The sequence below is a fragment of the Manis javanica genome, chromosome 11 (assembly GCF_040802235.1).
Source record: "Manis javanica isolate MJ-LG chromosome 11, MJ_LKY, whole genome shotgun sequence".
Lineage (NCBI taxonomy): Eukaryota > Metazoa > Chordata > Mammalia > Pholidota > Manidae > Manis > Manis javanica.
Genome location: NC_133166.1, coordinates 1,540,755 through 1,561,362, shown reverse-complemented (window position 1 = coordinate 1,561,362; position 20,608 = coordinate 1,540,755). Strand labels below are relative to the sequence as shown.

Sequence of the window (20,608 nt, the reverse complement as noted above, 5' to 3'; positions counted from 1 at the left end):
CCTAGCACAACGCCAGCACAGAAGAGGCAAATCATATACATGTGTCGAATTTTCACAGCAGGGCCGATCCTGTAAGCACACAGTGCCACCTGTTGACCCAAACTGGCACTTCAGTACCTGGCAGGGAGCCTGGACTCTGCCCACTGCTAGGCTCAAGGGACAGCGGTTTTAAGTTTTCCGGGGATTTATCTGGTGTCTCCTCATACCAAACTAAGCAATTAAAAAAGAGAGCAAGTGAGCTAGCATTATTTAGTCCTTATTGTGACAGAGGTAGGCACTCTTAACACTTAATTTTCACAATGAGGTAGGTACCTCTATCACCAATTTATAAATGGTGTAGCTGAGGCACAGCACAGATAAATGCCTCTCCCAGGATCTCACAGCCAGAAACTCTCACCTCGGGCAGTCTGGCTTAAATCTTCACTTTTAAGCCCCAAACACTGCCTCTATTCTGTTTCTTTTACTCCATGCCCAATGACCTGGTGAGGGCACATTCCACATACCTCCCTCCACCCATGAAGGTCCACTGTGAACACACCGCTGTCACGGTGGTGCTGGTGTCAACGAAAATGCCACCTGAAGGAGTGACCGATACATCCTGAAGGCTGCACAATGCTCCAGGGCACTTGCCAGGACAGGAATTTGAAGTTGTGGCCTCTCCCCAGACAGCAAGTGCAGCGGTCAGCCCTGGCCTCTGTTACTGCTCCACTTATTTGACCTCTGGCAAACATTTCCTAATAGGACCCTTAGCCCAGCTCAGTGGATCAGAGCGCATCTCATACGGAGGAGCACAGCCCCTGATCCAGGTGAGCACTGGCTGGCACGGTTATCAGCCAGCTGCCTCCCTGGATCACATATCACACAAGAAACTGGGTCCCTTCACAGTTTGATATTGCCATTTAGAACCAAGAGATTAGCTACCTCCTTCTTAAATCCCATTTACTTTTCACTCCTCCTTTAAGTATTCCTTTTTATCACTTGTGAAAATGCCTGCCAGCCTCCACTTAAAGTTCTATTTCAATATATATAGTGAAATTGAGCACTTCCTATGCCCTAGTCATTACTGTAAATGCTTTACACATAATAACTCATTTAATCTTCCTAACAGCCCTATGGTTATCCCCATTTTACAGAGGAAGCTAAAGCACAGTGAAATGGCAAGTTCAGGGTCACAAAGCGGCTGACCCCAGGTGCAAACCTAAGCCACAGAAGCTGTCTATACTTTAGAACACGACATTAGACTCCCCCTACTGGTAGAGGCCATGTCTGCTGCCTTTACTCCCAAGTGCCAGGCACACTGCTTTTACACAAAGTAGGTGTTAACAAACTAGTTTTAATATATACATACACACATACACAAACATACGGCCACATTCCAGTGTGACAAATACCCCTTCTTCGACCAGGAGGGAGCTCTGCCATAGTCTAGGTCCCTGGAGACGCTCCAGGGAGAACCTAGGCCTGGCAGTCTTCACAGAAGACACCCAATGGGGCCACTTTTATTAGACAAGTGGGAAGGGTCAGTGCACCTTGGGTGTCTACTGTCTGAGACCTCACGCAGGCCCAGAACTTTGCTGCACCCTCTTCATCAATTCTTCATCCTGCATAGACAACTCTGTCAACTTTTTGCCCATCCGCTCATGGATGTCCAGGTACTTGGAGACACACCGGTCCAAGCAAACAGACTCGCCCTTGGACAATTCTGCTTCCTTGTAGTGGGGAGGCACACACTTCCGGTGGCAGGCACTGGTCATTCTGGGAGGAAGGAAGGGCAAGGCAGTCAGCAGCATCCTGTGGCTGACCATTCCTGCCCTATTCTACTGATCTCACACCTCCCAAAAGGCAGGGTAAATTCTCAGTTTGTACCTCAACCACCTTCAAGGTCCTTGAAAGTAGGAACTTTGTGTTTATGACCAATTAAATAGGCTGACTACTGGCTATGTTTTAAGCATCATGTTAAGTGCCTGATACAGATTCTGTTATGCAATCCTTACAATCACCCTATAAGGTGAGCACAATAATAATTCCCATTTTACAGATGAGGAAATTAAGGCACAGAAAGCCTCAGGATCACACAGAGCTGGGACATGAGCCCAGGTAGTCTGACTTCACAACCTATATTTAAAAATTATTCTAACACATAGTCTCTGAAATAAACCAACTAATCAAGAGAGGAAATACCAGAGAGCTTAAGCTGATAAAAATAACAAATGTTTCTTGACTCTTATTATGTGTTGGGCTTGATACTAAGAGCTTGTCATACATTTTTATATCTAAAATTAATAATGTCTCTATGAGGTAAGTACTACTATTATCTCCATTTTATAGATAGGGAAACCACCAAATACTTCAAGTAACTTGCTCAAGACCATACTAATGGTTATGGGCACTAGTTTGGACTCAGACTGAGGTTCTGGTCCTGACATCACTACTGATCAGCTGTGGACCCTGAGAAGTTATTTAATCTCCAGGAGCCTCAGTGTCCTCCCCTTAAAATGGGACAAGTAAAATTAACCCAGTGAATTTTGAAGATCAAAAAAAATAATGCTGTAAAATGTTCATCAAAAGTACCTGAGGTGGAGTAAGGGTTTAAGAAATGTTAACTACTAAACGGGCTCTGCGCTGTTTGTCAAAAGGCAAATGCTTAACTGTTCTTGGAACCTAACCAGAGCTCGGACCAGAGCTTCTCTGCCTGCTCGGATCCTTCATCGCCAATTCCGTCCCAGTCTAAATGCCCAATCTGTTCTGGTCCATACTATGAACGCATTAGTCCTCGACCTCGAGAAGCAGGGGCCAGGAGGGTAAGCAGTGGCCTCCAACTTCCCTAGATTGAGGAAAGCATTTTTCAGACGTTGTCGACCACTGCCCTCACAAAGACCACTGGCCTAGGATAATTCTCTGATAAGGTAACGCAGAAGCACCTCTTACCTATTGTACATATCAGCCATCATCTCTACCTCCAGCTCCGCAGCCAGCTGCTGGGCCCTGAGCGGATCCATCTCCGCCCTGCTCCGTGGAGGCGATGCGCTTCTGGCCTCCTAGTCCTGGGAGCAGACATCACCGTCAACACCCACCCCTCCCGTTCACTTTCGCAACCCAAAGTTTAGGGCATGCAGAGGAATTACAGGGCATCAGCCCGGCAGGGGCCACCGACCTTGGTGAGTTCAACCACCCCATTTCACAGATGTGGAAACGGGTCCTGAAAGGGCCCACTGCCTAGCCCAACGCAGCAAGTCACTGCAGGGACTAGAAATCGAGCCCCGGAGCCCTGGCGCATAGTAACGTCGAGGTCACCTTTACCCAGGAGAACTCAGGTGACTGTGAAGGAGCATCCTAAATCCTGAGCCTGAACCTCTGGGATCCTCGGAATTCGCAACTACGCGGAACTAAGGAGCCGGGCCGTACTCAGGGGGTGCACCTCTGAAATGGCAGCGCCACGACCAGAGTCACCTTGAGGTCTGAGGTCACTCACCACGGCCTAGGGCCGGTCACAATACCCCCGGTGTCTCCAACTTCGGGCGAACACGAAAAGTTCATGCAGCACCCACACAGGATAAGGCGAAAGGGCGTAGGTCACTTCCGAGAGGGAAGTCCCTCCTCTTCTTTGATTCGGACTCGCTTCCGGAATGAAGTACCAACGAGGCGGCGCTGAGAAACGGCTACCATAGAGAGGGAACTGCCGGCCCTGGCGGAAGGCGGAGACCGCTTGCAAATGGCTAGAGTTCCCCCCAAATACCATAGAGGGTCGGCCGGGGTGCAGAGCGCCTGCAGCATGGTTGTCAAGTCTCTCGGGTAATCACGGAGGTTTGAATTTATTGGTTCTGTAGGAAGGAGCAGGACCACAGAGCTCAGGGAATCTCGACCCCGGCCCGCGCATTGCTGATGCCTGAGCACAAACCAGGTGCAGAGAAGTGACGTCCCCAAAGAGCAGGTCCCAGTTTATGCTGCACGTGAAGGTCACAGGGGATGCTTTAAAAATGCCCAATGCATATGATTAACGTGTATAGTGGGGCGGGGGGGGGGGCACGGGGAGGGCTGTGCAACACAGAGAAGACAAGTAGTGATTTTACAGCATCCTACTATGTTGATGGACAGTGACTCTGAACGGGTATGTGGGGGGACTTAGTGAAGGGTGGAGCCTAGTAAACATAATGTCCTTCATGTAATTGTAGATTAATGATACCAAAAAAAAAAAAAGCCCAATGCAGTATAGCACGGAGAAGACAAGTAATGGCTCTATAGCATCTTACTATGCTGATACTGATTGCGTTGGGGTGGGGGGTGGGTGGGAATGTAGTAACCACAATGTTGCTCATGTGAAACCTTCGTAAGATTGTATATCAATGATACCTTAATTTTTTTTAATTATAAATAAAACCATTAAAAAAAAGGTCCAATGCCCAGATCTCACCTCATACCAATTAAGTCAGAATCTCTGGGAGTAGAACCCAGGCACAGTAAATTTATAAATTCCTCAGGTGACCTATGTTTATCGCAGCACTATTTACAATAGCCAAGATGTGGAAGCAACCTAAGTGACCATCAGTAGATGAATGGACAAAGATGATGTGGTACATATACACAATGAAATATTATTCAGCCATAAGAAGAAAACAAATCCTACCATTTGCAACAACATGGATGGATAGAGGGTATTTTGCTCAGTGAAATAAGCCAGGTGGAGAAAGACGAGTACCAAATGATTTCTCTCATTTGTGGAGTACAACAACGAAGCAAAACTGAAGGAACAAAACAGCAGCAGATTCAGGCTCCAAGAAGGGACTCTATAGCATCTTACTATGCTGATGGGCAGTGACTGTAATGGGGTATGTGGGGGGGACTTGATAATAGGGGTGAATGTAGTAACCACAATCTTGCTCATGTGAAAACCTTCATAAGATTGTATATCAATGATACCTTAATAAAAAAAAATTCCTCAGGTGAGTCCTTTGTGAAGCCAAGTTTAAGAACCAGTGTTCCAAGGGACGTTGTGTGAATACAGTTACATGTATGTCACTAAGATTTCTTGGGGATTGCAAAGATAAGTGAACCACGGTGCCTGCTCGTAGAAAGACAAAACATTAAACGCCATGGGCCATAAAGAAATGAATAGGAGCAATTTCGGCTGCCACCAGAGCTAATCTAGTGCATTTGGGTGAGGGAAAAGGAGACTACTTGTGAACTCTTCATCTTCAAGACCGCAAGTATTCTTCGATCTGCACCCCTCACCCCAACCCCCCAAAAAGAATAAAAACTAAATCCCTTGATCTTTTAAGGGATTTCCCAGTAAATGAAATTTAGAAGATGCAAATTAATGATTCAAGGTTACATAGCCCATCAGAGAAGTTGAGCTGGACACTTTATATGGTATATGTTAATTACTTCCCTTACTGTCCAAGAAAGTTTGGATTTTAAACACTGGGCTTCATTACTGCTCTAAGCATGCATCTTTGTCAAACCCTGTGCCCTGATACTTTTAAACTGAGGTATAGCATTTATACAGTAAAGGGAGCAAAGTGCATGAATCTTAAGCATAATTTTTAAATTTATATTTATTCTTATAACCACCTCTCAGTTCAAGATACAAAATAATTCCTAAAAAATACATTCCTTCCCAGTTAATTCCTCCTCTCCAGCAGTTAACCACTATTCTGACTTCCATCACCATCAGTTAGTTTTTCCTACTCTGGAACTTCAAGTAAATGGAATTAAACATTATTTTCGGTTTTGTGCCCGACTTCTTTAGCTTAATGTTTCTGTAAGATTTTATTGATGTTTTTGTGCATATCTATTATTCTTTTTTTTGCTGTCTAGTGTTTGTGTGAATAAGCCACAGTTCATTTATCATTTCTTCTATTGATAGACTTTTTGTGTTGTTTCCAGTTTGGGGCTATTACGATAATGCTGTTATGAATATTATTGTACACAGGTTTTAATGGATATATGTTGCTCTGGTTTTTGCTTTTCATAATATAGTCAAATATTATGGACTATTAAGAATTGCATGGAAAAAGGAGATGGGTTCGTACAAGAGGAATCTGCTTCCTAGATGGGATTTTTATTAGGTGTTATGAAGGCTTGGATATTGTATGATTCCATTTAAATTGCATTTTTTTAATGACAAAATTACAGAGAAGGAGAAGAGATCAATGGTTGCCTGGGGTTAGAATTGGTGGGGGGAGGAAAGGAGGTGTTCCTATAAGGGTATAGCACAAAAGAGATCTTTATGGTGATGGAATGGTTATGCATCTTGATTGCAGAGGTGTTTATATGAATGTCCATATGTGATTAAGATGTCAAGGAACTATACTCACCATTGTACCAATGTCAGCTTTTTGACTTTGATATTGATTTAACCTCCAGTGGATAAATCTTAAGTAAGATTTAACCATCAGGACCCTCTCTGTACCATTTATGCAACTTCCTGTAAACCTATAATTATTTCAAAATAAAGTTTTAAAAAATAATTATAAAAAATAAAAATAAACAGGAAATACAGTGTATTGAAAGTACTTAGTCCATGGCAGATGCTCAATAAAAAGAAATTCTTGGGGGTTTTTTAATTTTAGACTTTTATTAGGGAAAATTAAAAACATACAGAAAAGTGGAGAGTACCATATATTGAACTTCCACATACCCGTCACCAGGATTTAACAACTGTTAACATTTAGTCCTATTTTCTTCATCTATTTTTATCTCTAACAGATGAAGTCTTTCTCTATAACGTCATTTTCATGCCCTCAGAATTACAGTAATTTCTTAATGTAATCTAATGCACATATTTAATTTACCCCAATTCCTCAAAAATGTCTTTTGCCCTTCTGTGGCAAAAAACACTTAACATGAGATTTAACTTATTTTTAAGTGCATAATACAGTATTGTTCTGCTTATGCACAATGCTGTAGAGCAGAGCCCTTGAACTTACTCATCTTGAATAACTGAAACTTTGTCCTCAACAGCATCTCCACAACCACCTCCCCACACCCAGCCCAGCACTGGGAAATCATTGTTCTTAGTGATGACAATGTTATTGTTATTATCTACTATAAGACTGTGTCTTGTCCTTCCTGTGCTTATGCAGTTAGAGATATGAGGATTTACAAGTAGAAATCTCCAGTTGAACCTGTTAACTTTCTTCTTGTCAAAGAAATTTATATAACCCCAGTCTTCCAAGATCTCTGTAATCTATACTCACCATCCCAAACTGCTGATGTCTGTCAGCACCATGCTGAAGCTCTGGGCCTTGCTCTACACTGAGCTCCACCCCTGCCCAGACTCCCAGGGGGAGCTCACCATGGGTCAGTATCATCCTCTCAGAGGACCTCAACCCCAGAGGAAGGGATGCAGCATTGTTACTCAGGATCTCATGTGGGCTCTGACCACTCATGAAAGGTGTAGAGAATGCAGAGACAGCCTAGGAGGACTCCCCTGAGATGGGCAGAAGATGAGAAAATTAGAATGTCAATGGATGGCTTCAATGAAATAGTCATTCTGTTAGCTTGCAGAGAAAGCTGGCAGAGCCTTAATTACTTATGCACTGTCACCTCCACTGCTGACAGTCAGTCCAAACCACCACCCCTCCCAGCTGGGCTACTGCAGGAGTGTCCTGACTGGTTTCCCACGTTAGCTCATGCTTCCCCTTGAGTCTATTCTGAGAACAGCAACCAGAGTGTTCTTGGAAGAAACCAGTTAGATCATGTCGCTTCACAACCCAGAACACTCTACTGACTTCCAATCACAGAGCAAAAGCCAAAGTCCTTACAATGGCCTATAGCCCATGGTTCACCCTCCACCAACCCCCAACCCCCCATCTTTTGTCTCCTACTATTCTCCAGTTCCATATTCTGCCCCAGCCATGCTGGTCTCCTTTCTATTCATCCAACAAGCCAAGCACATGCGTTTCCCTAACCCTTCCCCAACTTTCCACTTGCTGTTCCTTCTGCCTGGAATGCTTTTCCCGACATAACTGCATGCCTGACTTTCTTGGTTCCTTTGGGTCTTTTCTCCAATATCTCTCAGGGATGTCATCTTTTGACTACTCTTTCTAAAAGTGTTATCTCACTCCACCCCACACAAATAAAACCATTCCTCATCCTCTTCTCTGCTTCACTTTTCTCTACAGAACCTATCACTGTCTAATATAACACATTCCATTTATTGATTTGCTTACTGCCTATCTCCCCCACTCTGAAATGTAAGCTCTGTGAACTGCCTACTTCTTATTGTTCACTGCCATATCCCAAGTACATATGAGGTGTACTAGGTGTTCAAAAACCATTTGATCAATGAATATGCGGATTTTCTAAGTTTCAATGAATGATACAATGATCTAATATGCTGCTATTTTCAATGCCTAATAACAGTAAGGCAAAAAGAGAAATGGGTTTTAATTTTTAAAAAGGACAGCAAGCTGGAGAGAGATGTGGAAAAGCTCACCAACCTTGAGCATATGCACTCTAGATGGGTGGAGGAGACATCTCAATACTAGAGGCAGCTGGCAGCCATCAATATTGGCTACTCAACCATTGGTACCCAAACTTGGCTTCACATCATTCCAGGCAAGGGCCCCCAAGTTCCTTCCTATTCCATAGTTCTATTAACTTTTATATTTATTTACTTACTTACTTAATATATTATATGTTTTGAGCACCTGATATGAGCCAAGCTTTTTTGCTTTGCCCTGGGCATATAGCCATGAACGTAAAGTCCCTGCCCTCATGAAGTTTATAGAGTCTAGTGAGAGTCAGAATAAGGAGGTGAATAAGGTAATTTTTGATTCTAATATATATTATGAAGAAAACAAAACAGGCTAAAATGACGCAGAGGAACTGAAGGTCACGGGAGGCCTCCCTGAGCAAATGAAATTGGAGCTGACAGCAGAAGAATGACCAGGAACTAAGCTTGCAAAGAGCAGAAGCCAAAAGGTTACATTACTGAGTGAGGAAGGGAATCCATTTATTCAAGGAACAGGAAAGAGGCCAGTGTGGCTGAAGGGGTGGAGCCTGGGGGAGGGGGGCGGGAGAGCCTCAAGCTCTGCTGGTGGTAGGTAGAGCCCCTGCATGCAATCTTCAGAGTAGTGCCTTTCTTAGATCTCAGGACACATAGAGAAGGTAAAGATTTATTTTGTTTTTCTGAGCAAACCCTGAATTCAGTACAAAAAAATCTGTTAAAAGCCTACTGTGTACTGGTCACTTCAGCTCAAAATAGAACTCAGTTTGGTATTTCATCCAGTCTGAGCCCAGCAGTACACCAGCCTGAGCCATCTCTCCTCCCATTTGCCCCTCCCCCACCTGAAGCTCTCTGTTCGTGTGAGCCCTCTGCTGGCACAACCCCTCTACTGGCAGCTGTCCCACTCACCCCCAACTCAGCCCACCCTTCAGCAGCTGCTTCTGTCTGAGGAAAAGTATTTAGAGGACCATGGGGGGCTCATGTGTGGGGTGAACAAGGGGGGCAGAGCAGGCCTTGCCTGGGCTCTGGATGGCAGGCAAGGCCAGAGTGCTGGTCACCAAGCTCCAAACGGGCCTGCAGATGGTTTTGGTGTGGCCCTGGCCAGGTAAGTACATTGGGAAGAAAGATGACCCCAGGGCAGATACTGCCAGGGTCAGGGCCAGAGGGACAGGCTGTGATTGAAAGGTGCCACCTGTCATCTTCCTAGGGAATGTGAGCCTCCTGGGCCAGGGGAAAGTGTTGTACCAACAGGGCAGTAAACAATGCTCTTCTGCAGCCCAAGGCTCTTCAAGTGGGGTGGGGGGAAAGGCGGAGGAAATTGGGGGGCGGGGTCAAAAGAGCTGGAGACTTAAAGGCAGTAGGGGAGAGGGGCTGCCCAGCTAGACGAAGGAGACAGCTGCCAAGTCCCCAGGCAGAGGCCCCACAGGTAGGAGAAGCCCTGGGTCCCTTTCTAAGTGCCCCCTCTGTCTGCCAACCCCTCACCCACCTTCCAAGGACTAGGGCCTCTAAGCTTGCTAGGGCCCCACAGTCGGAGAAATCCAGTGTTTCTAATTCTCTCCACTGCTATGTCAGCTTTCTTGGATGCCAGAGGTCAGGGCCCCAGCCCTGGGGTGCTGGGCAACTTGAAGTCGCCTACAGAGTAGCCTGCAGGCCACCATCCATGAGGAGGACCTGGAGGGGCAGAGAAGGTCTTGGGAGGCTCACAGGCCACTTGGGCTGGGAGGCAGAGTCCCTAAGCAGCTGGGAGTGGCCTCTCCAAGGGGGGGACCGGGCTGGGGTGGCGCTGGTGGAAGCTGCAGGCCCACCAGAGGACAGCTTGGGTGGGAGTGGGTCGTGGGGCACCCGCAGAGCCATCAAGCATCATCTGTAGTCTCTGGGGCCTGGAGCTCTGGCTCTGGGTTCTTTTCCTCCTGCTCTGCCAAGAGAAACAGGAAGTGGAAGAGGAGAGCTGTCTGCAGGGCGGCTTTGGACACAAAACAGGGATGGTAGGAAGGCTTCCTGAGGGAGGAGGCAGGAAGGAAAGCAGAGAGGAAGGAAAGAAGGAGCAGGCCTACCTCTTGGAAGAGAGAGAGCTGGACTCTTCAGCCACCAGAGGGGTGCCCCTCACTCTGGGCTGGGCTGCTGCCTGAGGAGCAGCCTCTTTGGCATAGTCTGGACTGGTTGTCAGGAACCCTGGATTCTAGGTACACATTGGCCACTTAGTTGTCTTATGACTTTAGTTAAGGAACTTTAATTCCCTGAGCCTCAAATCCCTAATCTGTAAAATGGGGCCAATACCACCTTCTCCGCAGGGCTACAGTGGGGAAGGGGCCGGATAAAGCAGGGCACTGCAGTGTAAGCTGCAAACCGCTGTAAAAGTGCCGTGCTGGGGTGGGTGGTGTTATCCTGGCTTCTCGCATTCTGAGTTTCTTCACTCCTTGTCTATTTATGACAAGCCCAGAGGGTGGAACGCTGAGGTGATGAACAAGCAGGAGGGCTGAGGGGGGGGCTGTGTGTGTGCGCGCGTGCACGCGCCTGCCCTTCCCCTCCACCACCCTAAGTGTGTCACATATAGACACAGGACAAGATGGTCGCAGCTCACAGCTACGGCTTAGTCAATCACCACCGCACTTGGAGGTATAAAAAGGGTTTGTTATCATCTTACTGGCGTTCAGTTCTCTTCGCCTTGTCTTAAGAACTGAATGTCCTCATGACTGGGTCAGGACCTTAATCTGGCCAACTGACACTACTCTGGCGGATGTGTACTGACCCCTCCCTCCACACCAGGATGCCTCAAAATACTTTCTATGCATTGGTTTCCTTAATGCTCCACCATCCTATGGGGTGAGGCCTATTTTTATCTCCAGAACTCAAAATACCTGGAGGGCAGGTAGCTTGCTCAAGGTCACACAGTTGGTAGATAGTGAGATCCCACCGTAAGAAGATTCCAGGATCGATGATTTTCACCACTACCCCAGAGCACATACCAGACAAGAGCACAGTGCAGCAGGGGTTGTGTGAGTCTTTTAGACCAGCATTTGCTGAGAACTTTCTTCTGCTAAGCATGGCACAGCTCAAGAGGGCGGTAGATGCTTCTCAGGAAAAACAAAACAAAAAGAAAGGAATGCCAGAAAAACAAATCCATGGTCAGCAGGTTTGGGGGAAAGTGAGTTAAAGCTAAGCAAAGTTAAGGTTTCTTTGCTACAGGGTATCTGGAATCTAAGTGATAATGACGTATATCTCACAGAGTAGGCTGTTTCTGGAACAATCTTAGCCAGACAATGCATACCCCCACCATCCCCTATCACTGTCTTAGGTGACCCTAATTTTCCACAGAACACAGTTTGGGAAACTGAGACCAATCCTCATTGTTGCTGAGACCCAAAGAGGCAAAGGCACCTACTCAGATCTCAGAGTGAGTGACTAGGAAGTGGGGGTCCTGGCCAGCTCCACAGTTCCTGGCTCCCTGCTGCTGTGTACCCCCTCATCCAGGCTCATTTGACCCCCTCTAACTTTGACTTGCTGGCGCTGCTGCACCATGAAGGGGCTCTTGAGAGAGGGGTGGAATTGGAGGACAGTGTGAGCAAGGAAACCATGGGGGCACCGATTCCAGAGACCTCAGGACTGTGGGGGCAGCAAGACCCAAGTGGGTGGCAGGAACAGAGCCCCATCCCTCATCTGCTTGTCTTCCTGCTTCTGTCCAGATTACCCAGGTGCCCTGGCTACTGTCACCCAGAATAATGGCACTGCAGAGGGCAGGAGGTATTTTTAGCCAGTGACAGGAGTATACTTCTCTTTATTGCCTGAGTCATGCCCTGACCACTATTTGGGGATTGTTTTCTTTGTAAACAGACACCCAAGAAGGGCGGGGGATGAAGGAGCTGGCCCTGTCCTCCTACCCCCCTGTTTCTGTAGATCCTACAGTATATACAGTACTTGAATAGGAAACCCCAAGTTAAGGTGTTATAATCTACCCCCTTCACACACACACCCAGGCTGTTTGAGGGTCAGATTTCCCTGCAGAGGTTAGGGACAGTACATTTCTGTTCTTCAAAGGATATTCTTCCATGCCCAGGCCCACCTTTTCCAAGAACTACAGGCTGGCAGAGCTGGCAGAGACCCAGGGACCAGCTAACCTTGGGTTTCACAGATTTCAGGCATTTTGGCACCACCTCTGTGATGCATGGACCTCTGCACCACCTGCTTCTTCTGCCTCCCTCAATGTCTTCCTTTGAATTAACTTATTTTTAAATCCAGTAAATGTATTTTTAGAAGAAACTTTCTATCACTATTGAAAATGGAAACTCAATATCACAGGCCAGAAATAGAAAGTAACTACAAAAATAAACATAATGGAAACAAAACAATATTGTTAAATTCTATCTAGATACTCCCTCCTACTTGAGCTCTGAGCCTGAGGCTAGCCATCCCCATTAAGGGAGAGAACAGTGGCTGCTCCACAGGCCTTCTGGGACCCTCTGTCCAATTATAACTGCCTCTTCGGCTTAATGAAAAAGAGGCAAAAATCATTGAAAAAGTATTATGCGATCCAGTGTTCTTTAAAGCCCCAGCTATAACCTGCAGAGGATGTTAGGCAAACACCATCCAATATTAAATCAACGTGGTCCAGCACCCCACCTTTGGGGAAGCAGAGCTCTACCCTTTTGTTTCACGGCAGGGAAAGTGGGTGCTCAGGCCACATGTCCAGCCAGTGGGGACCCAGGACTGAACTGCAGGCCTCCAGTCTGCCGGCCCGTGCTCTCCGAGGTTGGGGCCTTCACGTCATGCAGGGGTGGGGCGTGACCAGGCCTGTCTGTCTTCCCTTTCCAGAGATGGAGCAGAAGGAAGAGAAGCCCCCTGCAGAGGGAACCACCACTTCCCCAACCACAGAGGCCCCGGGGATGCTGGGAAGTGGGGCCTCTGCAGAGGAGGGGACCACAGGCACAGCTGAGAGGATGGGCAAAGAGGGACCTCCAGGAAGGGCAGGAGAGCAGGGAAGAGCACCGGCGGAGGACGGCATTTCAGCCGAATCCCAGGCGGAAGCAAATGGGTTGGATGAGGTCAAGGCGGAATCCAAAGGTGAGGATGAACATCAAAAGGACAGTGGGAAGAAAGAGGTGACTGATAGGAAAGAAGAGACTCGGTCTGAACCCAAAGAGGCTGAGGACAAAGAGGAGCCCACGATGGTCTCTGAGAAGCAGAAGGCTGACAAGAAAGATGCCACGCCTGAATCTGGGGAGAAAGTCAACAAGAATGATGAGGCCCAGGTTGAGCAGAAGCAGGCCACTGGGGAGCGGGAGGCCAAGACTGGAGGCAGGGAGGCTGATGGCAAGGAGGAGACCACAGCACCCTCTCAGGAGGATGGAGACAAGACAGAGGAGCCCAGGGAAGCTGATGCGCAGGGACAAGCGGAGACCCCAGATGCCAAATCGGCCTCTCAGAGGAAGGCTGCTGTGGAAGATGAGGCCAAGGCTGAGCTGCAGGAGGCTGACAAGGAGGAGGAGGTGGTGAGTGAAGCCAATGACAGGAGGGGGAAGCTCACAATGTTCTGGATTCTCCTCCCCCTGAGGAAGCAAGTGCCCCCTGCTTTACTCCCTTGGGAAATCCAGGCTCTCCCCAACTGATATCAAGGGCTTGGGGTGGGGGTGCAGCACTGGAGCTGCCCTCCCCATCTTCCTGATGTCCTCACAGAGCCTCAAGCTGGTGCTTGTGTGACTACGGGCCACACAGATCGTGTGTGTCTATTCCAGGGGCTGGACGGTCCCAATGAAGAGCAGGACCAGGGTGTGGAGAAAGAGTTGGAGGAGGCGGCGGGAGTGGTTCCCAGCTCCCCTGAGGAATGGCCGGAAAGCCCCACGGAGGAGGGCCAGGGTCTCAGCCCAGGTGAGTGGGACCCGGAGCCCACAGGCTGCTGCGGAGCTACCCCGACAGGAGTGCAAGGCACGCCTCAGGGCCCCGGCTTCCCTCCCTCCTCTTGCCTCCCTGCAGATGGGTTGGGTGCAGACACTGCGGCTTCTGGGGAGACCAGCCCTTCAGCCAGGTAATGTCAAGTTCCCAGAGCCTAGCTCCCACCCCCACTACCACCTGCTCCCTTCGAAGCCTGCCATCCCCAGGCCTCCCTGGCACCTGATCTCGAGATAGTCCAGGATTCCTGGAGCACATCCCGCACAGCAGCCACTGCTGGGCCTCCACTGCCGTGTCCCTGGCTGCTCGTCCCAGGGGCACGCCCTCCTGCCACCTAGCATGCTCCCATAGTGTCGCACTGTCCACAGGAGCAGAGCAGAAAGGCTGAGCTTGGACAATGACTCTGCCTCTTACTGGCTGTGTGACCTTGGCCACGTCACTTCACCTCTCATGTGTGAAGTGGGCACAGTAACATACCTACCTCACAGGATTAGAAGAACCTTCTTTAGTTCTGACCTGAAATTCACCTGCACATCACTTTCTTAGGGAAAGAGAACTGGTGAACACTCACTAAGCCCTCAGGCAGTTATGTGACAGGCCCAGCTGGGTAATCTGCGTGCTCCTCATTCAAGCCTTAGAAGCACCTTGTCATGTAGGTCTTGTCCCCACTTTACAGATGAGGAAGCTGAGGCTCAGAGATAAGACATGACAGACCCAAGATCACACAGCAAATAAGAGGCAAAGCCAGGATTCAAACTCAGGTCAGACCTCAGACTTGTCCTAATTCTGTCCACACACCCCAGAAGACCACACACTCCCCATAGTTAGATGTCCTCACAGAGCCCCACTATTCCCTCTCAGTACCCTCCCAGTGCTGGGCAGAGAGGAAATGTGGGCTGAGAGTGGAGGCTACAACTTCTCAGGCCTCTTTAGACTGCAGGGACCGCCCCGCTCAGCCAGCCCCCGCCCCCTCCCTGTACCCTGCGGGTCGCTGGTTCCAGCCCCTCACACATCTCCCAACCTTTCCACGTAGTGAGTCTTCGCCCAGCGATGTGCCCCAGAGTCCCACGGAGCCTTCTCCCTCACAGGAGAAGAAGAAGGAGAAAGCGCCCGAGCGCAGGGTGACAGCCCCCGTCCGGCCCCGGGGGCCCCGTGCGCAGAACCGCAAAGCCATCGTAGACAAGTTTGGCGGGTAGGATGCAGGCCAGGGGCTGGCTGGGCGGAGCCTTCCCCACGAACGCAGGGTTGGTGGGAGCAAGGCCTGAGGGGCAGCCGGAGCTGACACCTGGGGCTGGGCTCCTTCCTGATGGAACCCTCCATGGCCTCCCACCTCTCTGGCCTGGCCCTCTCCATCCCGCCCTCACAGGGCAGCCTCAGGCCCCACGGCTCTGTTCCGAAACACTAAGGCAGCCGGAGCAGCCATTGGCGGGGTCAAGAACATGCTCTTGGAGTGGTGCCGAGCTATGACAAGACACTACGAGGTGGGCAAGGGACAGGGACGATGGGTGGGGCAGGAGATCCGGGGCAGGGGGCCCTTCCTGGAGCAGCAGCACTAGGGAAGTTCTGGGAGGTCCAAAGCCCAGAGGGTAGGAGGCTCAGAGGGGACAAAGTCCAGCCCGTCCAGCCCGAGGCTACCTGACACCTGCTCTGGGCGCCCCCTCGCCCACAGCATGTGGACATCCAGAACTTCTCCTCAAGCTGGAGCAGCGGCATGGCCTTCTGTGCCCTCATCCACAAGTTCTTCCCGGATGCCTTTGACTACGCTGAGCTGGACCCCAAGCAGCGCCGGCACAACTTCACCCTGGCCTTCTCCACCGCAGAGTAAGCCACAGCCTCGGAGGGTGGGGCTGGGTGGGAGCTCAGGGGCTTCCCAAGGCTCCACGTGTGGTCACATAGAGACATTTGGTCGCAGTAGGTGTTTCCGGACACAGCAGTGTGTGAACCCGGCAAAATCTCTGCTTGCATTCTAAAGGGAGAGGCAGCTCCTGAACACACACAGAGCTGGAAGATCACGCCAAGGGCGCAGGGGCCATCAGAAATTCAGGCAGGGTAAGGGATGGTGAAGAGGCAGGCCTCCTGTGCCGGATGGGGTGGTTGCAGAGACTTGCAGACAGCTTCAGACGCTGCTATTTGATAGTGCTCTGATCCTGGACAGGCTCCTCGGCCTCTCGGCGCCTCCACATTCTGACCTTTAAAACGGGCAGGACATTTCCTCCTTTGCAGGGCTACTGTGAGAATTAAGTACATAACTAAGTAAAGTCCCTCTAACGGTGCCTAACCCATGGCAAACTCTTCAAAAACATCTTCGCTGCTGTTCCGAAAGTATAAGGAATGATATCACAGTTGTAATGAGTCACTGTTCACTCCGGAATCTGGAGGGGGATTTATCACTGAGGGTCGCATAGCTGGATGTTGGAAGTGGTGGTGGGAGGGATGGAGAGAGGGGTGGTCCTAGAGAGGCAGGAGGGGTGTGAGGAACAGGACGAACCTGAGAGATAAAGAGGAGGTTGCCAGGTGGTGGGGAAGGAGAAGGGGCTCCCACCACCAAAGCACCAAAGCCAGCCTCAGCCGGAGGCCCCCCTCTCTGCCCTAAACACCCTCTGTGTGCCCTAAACACACACACAGTCCCCACAGCCTGAGGGCTCCAAGGATCTCATGCCAGGAGCACCTGTTCATTCCGGGAGCCTGGTCGAGACCGAACTATGCAGAGCGTGTGGCCACTGACGGCCACTCTGAGGCCCCAGAATGAGCAGCTGAGTGCATTTGTAAAGTCAGTGGGGATGTGAGCACCTTGGGCTGGAAGGCTGAGCCCTCTGGTGTAATCCACGCCTGGCCACCAACCTGCAGGGGCACCTGGGGCTACAATCTTTCCCTCTCTGGGCCTGCATGTTCCCACCAGCAAAATGAAAGGATTGGGATTATCCCTCAAATGGTTTTTATTTTCCCAGCAGATTTATTAAACAAAATATTAAGTTAATAATATTATTCATGTCCAACATATAAAACAGACTAAAGGGGGGCCTTGTTAGGTTAGGAGGGGTTCCTGGAGCACACCAGCTCAGCGCCCAACCCTTCTCACCAGGAGCATGTCTGTAGAGCCCAGAACCAAGGATGCCACCTGAAAACCACCAGACTTGATGTTCCAGAAGATTCCTTCCAGTTTCACATTATCCTGCTGAGGGATGGAATGAGTGCCCTGGGGTGGGAAGAGCCCAGAGCATCTTGTCCTTCTCTGGGCTCAGAAACACCTTTAGTGATGCTGACAGGCCGCATGAATCCAGAGGGTCTAGGTGCCAGGTGTTTTGCTCAGTGCTGCCCCTGGATCATCTCGTTGGATCCTCACACCAACCCTGGAGCAGAGAGTCAAGGAGAGAGCTTACTCAGTGCCCTGGGTTGGTACAGGAGGGCATGGCAGAACCGAGATTTGAAAGTGAATCTCTTAGCCGAGACTGAGAGCATTACATGAACATCAGTCGGAAGGACGTAGGGCTCAGCCCTGGCCAAATGTCCCTGAGCTGTGGGGCACAGGTCGTTGTCCTCCTGCAGCCGCCTTGTCTTGGTTCCAAGCCAGGCAGAGCCACAGGGAGGTGGCAGGAATAACCAGGGGAAGAGGAGAGGGGCTGCCAAGAGGCATTGGGCAAAGGCAAAAAGGGAAGGATGTGGTGGGCATACGTGAGGACGGAGGGTGCACAGGTGAGGTTGGGTCTGAATCCTCCTCCTCCTTCTTCGCTCTGTGACCCTGAGCAGCTGACTTCACCTCTCTTAGGCTTTGGTGTGAAGATGAAGTGTGCAAAATAAGGGGTCCTGCCACAGCCATCATGCCCCACTGCCCTGTTCTAGAGCCCTCCTCTGTTTCCCATGGAATCTGGGGTGAGCAGGGGGAACAGCCAGTGGTGGAGACCCCAGTGGGTCCATCAGTCGTGCTGCTGGAGGCACCTGAACCCACTCCCCAGGCCCTATGGGAATGCAGCTCCTGCCCCTCCTGCATAGGAGACCGGCACCCTGGCCCGCACCCAGGAGCTGAGATCACCATATTGATGGCAGGGAGCTTGTTCCATTCTTCAAAATCCTCCAGTCTCTGCTCCCCAGCCAGTCAGGCTTGAGTTTCCGCCCAGCTGTCTCAGCCCCAGGAGAGGATTCCTGCTGGGACCCTGGTTTTCTCTATTGTCAGCACCCATGGTGGTTTGGCTGGCTGGGGCTGCTAAGAACTGGCACCAGGCAGCCCTGTGGTGGTCCCAGCTCTGTCACTCACTTTTAACTTGAGCAAACCAGCAAAATGCTCATTGTCTCCAGTTCCTCTTCTGCTGGTTGAGGACAGAAAGCAGAGTAAATGAGACCATTCGAGGGAAGCACTTACAGCACCTGGCACATGGCAGCGAGACCCCAACAGTGGTTAGCTCAGATTACTGGCTTCATCAAAGCCTGGAGTCCCATGTGTCCCCAAACAGCAGCTGATAAATTAGAAAAAGAGGACTTGCTGCTAAGTTCCATGCAATTCCTTAAACACATCAAGCACTGCTGCCTCAGGGCATTTGCACATGCTGTTTCCTCTGCTTGGAATCCTCTTCTCACAGATGTGTGCATGACTTACTCTCTTTAAGAGACATTTGCTGAGCACCCTATTAAAAAGACCCCCTAACACAGAAACGTGCCTTGTCTCCCTTCGCTGTGCCTTATTTTTCTCTTTTAATTGGCCATCTCTCACCATCTCAAGTGCCATCTGTTCACATGTTAGATTATTCTCTGCCCGGAAATGTCAGTGACATGAGACAGGGGAATTGTTGGTTTTGTTCAGTGCTCAGTTCTCTAGTTGGCTGTCTGGCACATACTAGGCCCTCAGTACGTATGCAGAGACTAAATGAAGCTGGAGCTGGTTCAGCTGCAAAGCAACTCTGGCTAGGATTGGGTTTCTGCCCTTTAAACTCTTCCTGAGGGGCCTGGCCTTCCAGAGGACAGATATATGAGGATGTGGAATGGGTGGGTGAAGGCAGAACTCAAGGCCAGAAGGTCCTACTGCCCCTTTATGATGCACAGTGCAATGAAAACATGGGCTTTGGAAACAGACCAAGCTAAGTGTGAGTTCTGACTCTGTCAGCTCTCAGTTACCTCGTCTGCACAATGGGATGGTTGGCCTTGATGATCTCTCAGCTCCAACATCCACAACTCTGTGGGGGTCATCCTCGCGGGGCGGCCCCCACCGCTTCCTCCGGCTCCCATGGCCTTCACCTCTGGCTCTCTGCTCCTTCTTCCACCCCACCCCTACCCCTCAGGAAACTGGCCGACTGTGCCCAGCTGCTGGAAGTGGATGACATGGTGCGGCTGGCAGTGCCTGACTCCAAGTGTGTCTACACCTACATCCAGGAGCTGTACCGAAGCCTCGTGCAGAAGGGGCTGGTGAAGACCAAAAAGAAATGAGCAGCTCGCCTGCCCTGTAGGCAGAGGTGGGCAGGGTGCCCAGCTGACCAGCCATGGCCCAGAGGCTCCCTTCTGCTCCAGGCAGGCAGCAGAACTAGAGCATAACCGCATTAAAAGTACTTTTGTAAAATCCTGTCTGGCCCCGCAGTGCTCCCTCCCTCCCCAATCCAGGAACCTCTCCAGCGCCCAGGGTTCCTCACCTGACATCTCTTCTCAAATGTGAAAGACATCTGGGAAAGGAAAATGGCCTGGGTGCCACCACTAATCAGTTGTGTGACCTTAGGCCACTGAGTTAACTTCTCTGAGTCTGTTTACCATCTGAATGGGGATAATAGGAGTTCAAACCTCCTGGAGGTGTTGTGTGGGTTAAATGAGATGATGAAATGAGCACAAAGCCCTGTCAGTGCCAGACATGTAAGTGTTCAATAAGTGGTGGCCAATTAAAAGCAAATCATGTATTTCAAGCCATCCATGGCACTTTATCCAATTCCCTTTTCGTCTTCTCACACTCCTCCCAGATTAGAGAACTCCAGGGGACCAGCTGCAGTAGCAGATTCTCTAGAATCTCACCCAAACTAGGAGCCTGGGGTGATTCCCTTGATTCAGAGATATCCCACATTCTGTCTTTTCAAAACCGGTGGTTTTCTAGGAGCATAGAACCATTGCACTCAGAAAGTTCTTTGGGTTAAGTTAATCCCTTCAATTCTGGCAGAAGTTTTGGCTTGTTTTTATTTTCCCATTGCTCATTGGAGATGAACCCCTGAGCAGATTATAGCTTCCTGCTAACAGTCCTGTCTGGTGCCATCAGCCATTTGGAGCATGTATGCTGATGAGAACAGTTCAGAAAACAGGAGACCAAAA

General features: G+C 49.7%; 2 protein-coding genes across 5 annotated transcripts; one reads left to right on the top strand and one right to left on the bottom strand.

The window, feature by feature from the left end:
- Positions 1-1,313: 1,313 nt before the first annotated feature.
- On the bottom strand, positions 1,314-3,618 carry TIMM10 (translocase of inner mitochondrial membrane 10). Of its 3 annotated transcripts, none has more exons than XM_073215817.1 (3): positions 3,473-3,618; positions 2,929-3,044; positions 1,314-1,755 (listed from the first exon to the last, which is right to left on the bottom strand). In XM_073215817.1, the coding sequence occupies exons 2-3, from the start codon at positions 2,997-2,999 to the stop codon at positions 1,554-1,556; spliced, it is 273 nt and encodes a 90-aa protein (XP_073071918.1). In that variant the 5' UTR covers positions 3,000-3,044; positions 3,473-3,618; the 3' UTR covers positions 1,314-1,553. The 3 variants fall into 3 exon arrangements, with proteins under 3 accessions (XP_073071918.1, XP_073071919.1, XP_073071920.1); XM_073215818.1 differs by having other exon boundaries at positions 3,451-3,556; XM_073215819.1 differs by lacking the exon at positions 3,473-3,618 and adding an exon at positions 3,295-3,317.
- A 6,126-nt stretch (positions 3,619-9,744) lies between these two features.
- Positions 9,745-19,880, top strand: SMTNL1 (smoothelin like 1). Of its 2 annotated transcripts, XM_036996822.2 has the most exons (8): positions 9,745-9,875; positions 13,259-13,935; positions 14,179-14,311; positions 14,417-14,468; positions 15,366-15,524; positions 15,699-15,813; positions 16,002-16,153; positions 19,603-19,880. In XM_036996822.2, exons 2-8 carry the CDS (start codon positions 13,261-13,263, stop codon positions 19,745-19,747), a joined length of 1,431 nt encoding a protein of 476 aa, XP_036852717.2. In that variant the 5' UTR covers positions 9,745-9,875; positions 13,259-13,260; the 3' UTR covers positions 19,748-19,880. The 2 variants fall into 2 exon arrangements, with proteins under 2 accessions (XP_036852717.2, XP_073071906.1); XM_073215805.1 differs by lacking the exon at positions 15,366-15,524.
- Positions 19,881-20,608: the final 728 nt, after the last annotated feature.

Coding starts and splice junctions, on each gene's coding strand:
- TIMM10 (XM_073215817.1), bottom strand. CDS start 2,999: ATGGATCCGCTCAGGGCCCAGCAGCTGGCTGCGGAGCTGGAGGTAGAG. Junction 1,756..2,928: donor ATGGCTGATATGTACAATAG/GTAAGAGGTGCT, acceptor CCTTCCTCCCAG/AATGACCAGTGCCTGCCACC.
- SMTNL1 (XM_036996822.2), top strand. CDS start 13,261: ATGGAGCAGAAGGAAGAGAAGCCCCCTGCAGAGGGAACCACCACTTCC. Junction 14,312..14,416: donor GGGCCAGGGTCTCAGCCCAG/GTGAGTGGGACC, acceptor GCCTCCCTGCAG/ATGGGTTGGGTGCAGACACT. Junction 16,154..19,602: donor CTGGCCTTCTCCACCGCAGA/GTAAGCCACAGC, acceptor CCTACCCCTCAG/GAAACTGGCCGACTGTGCCC.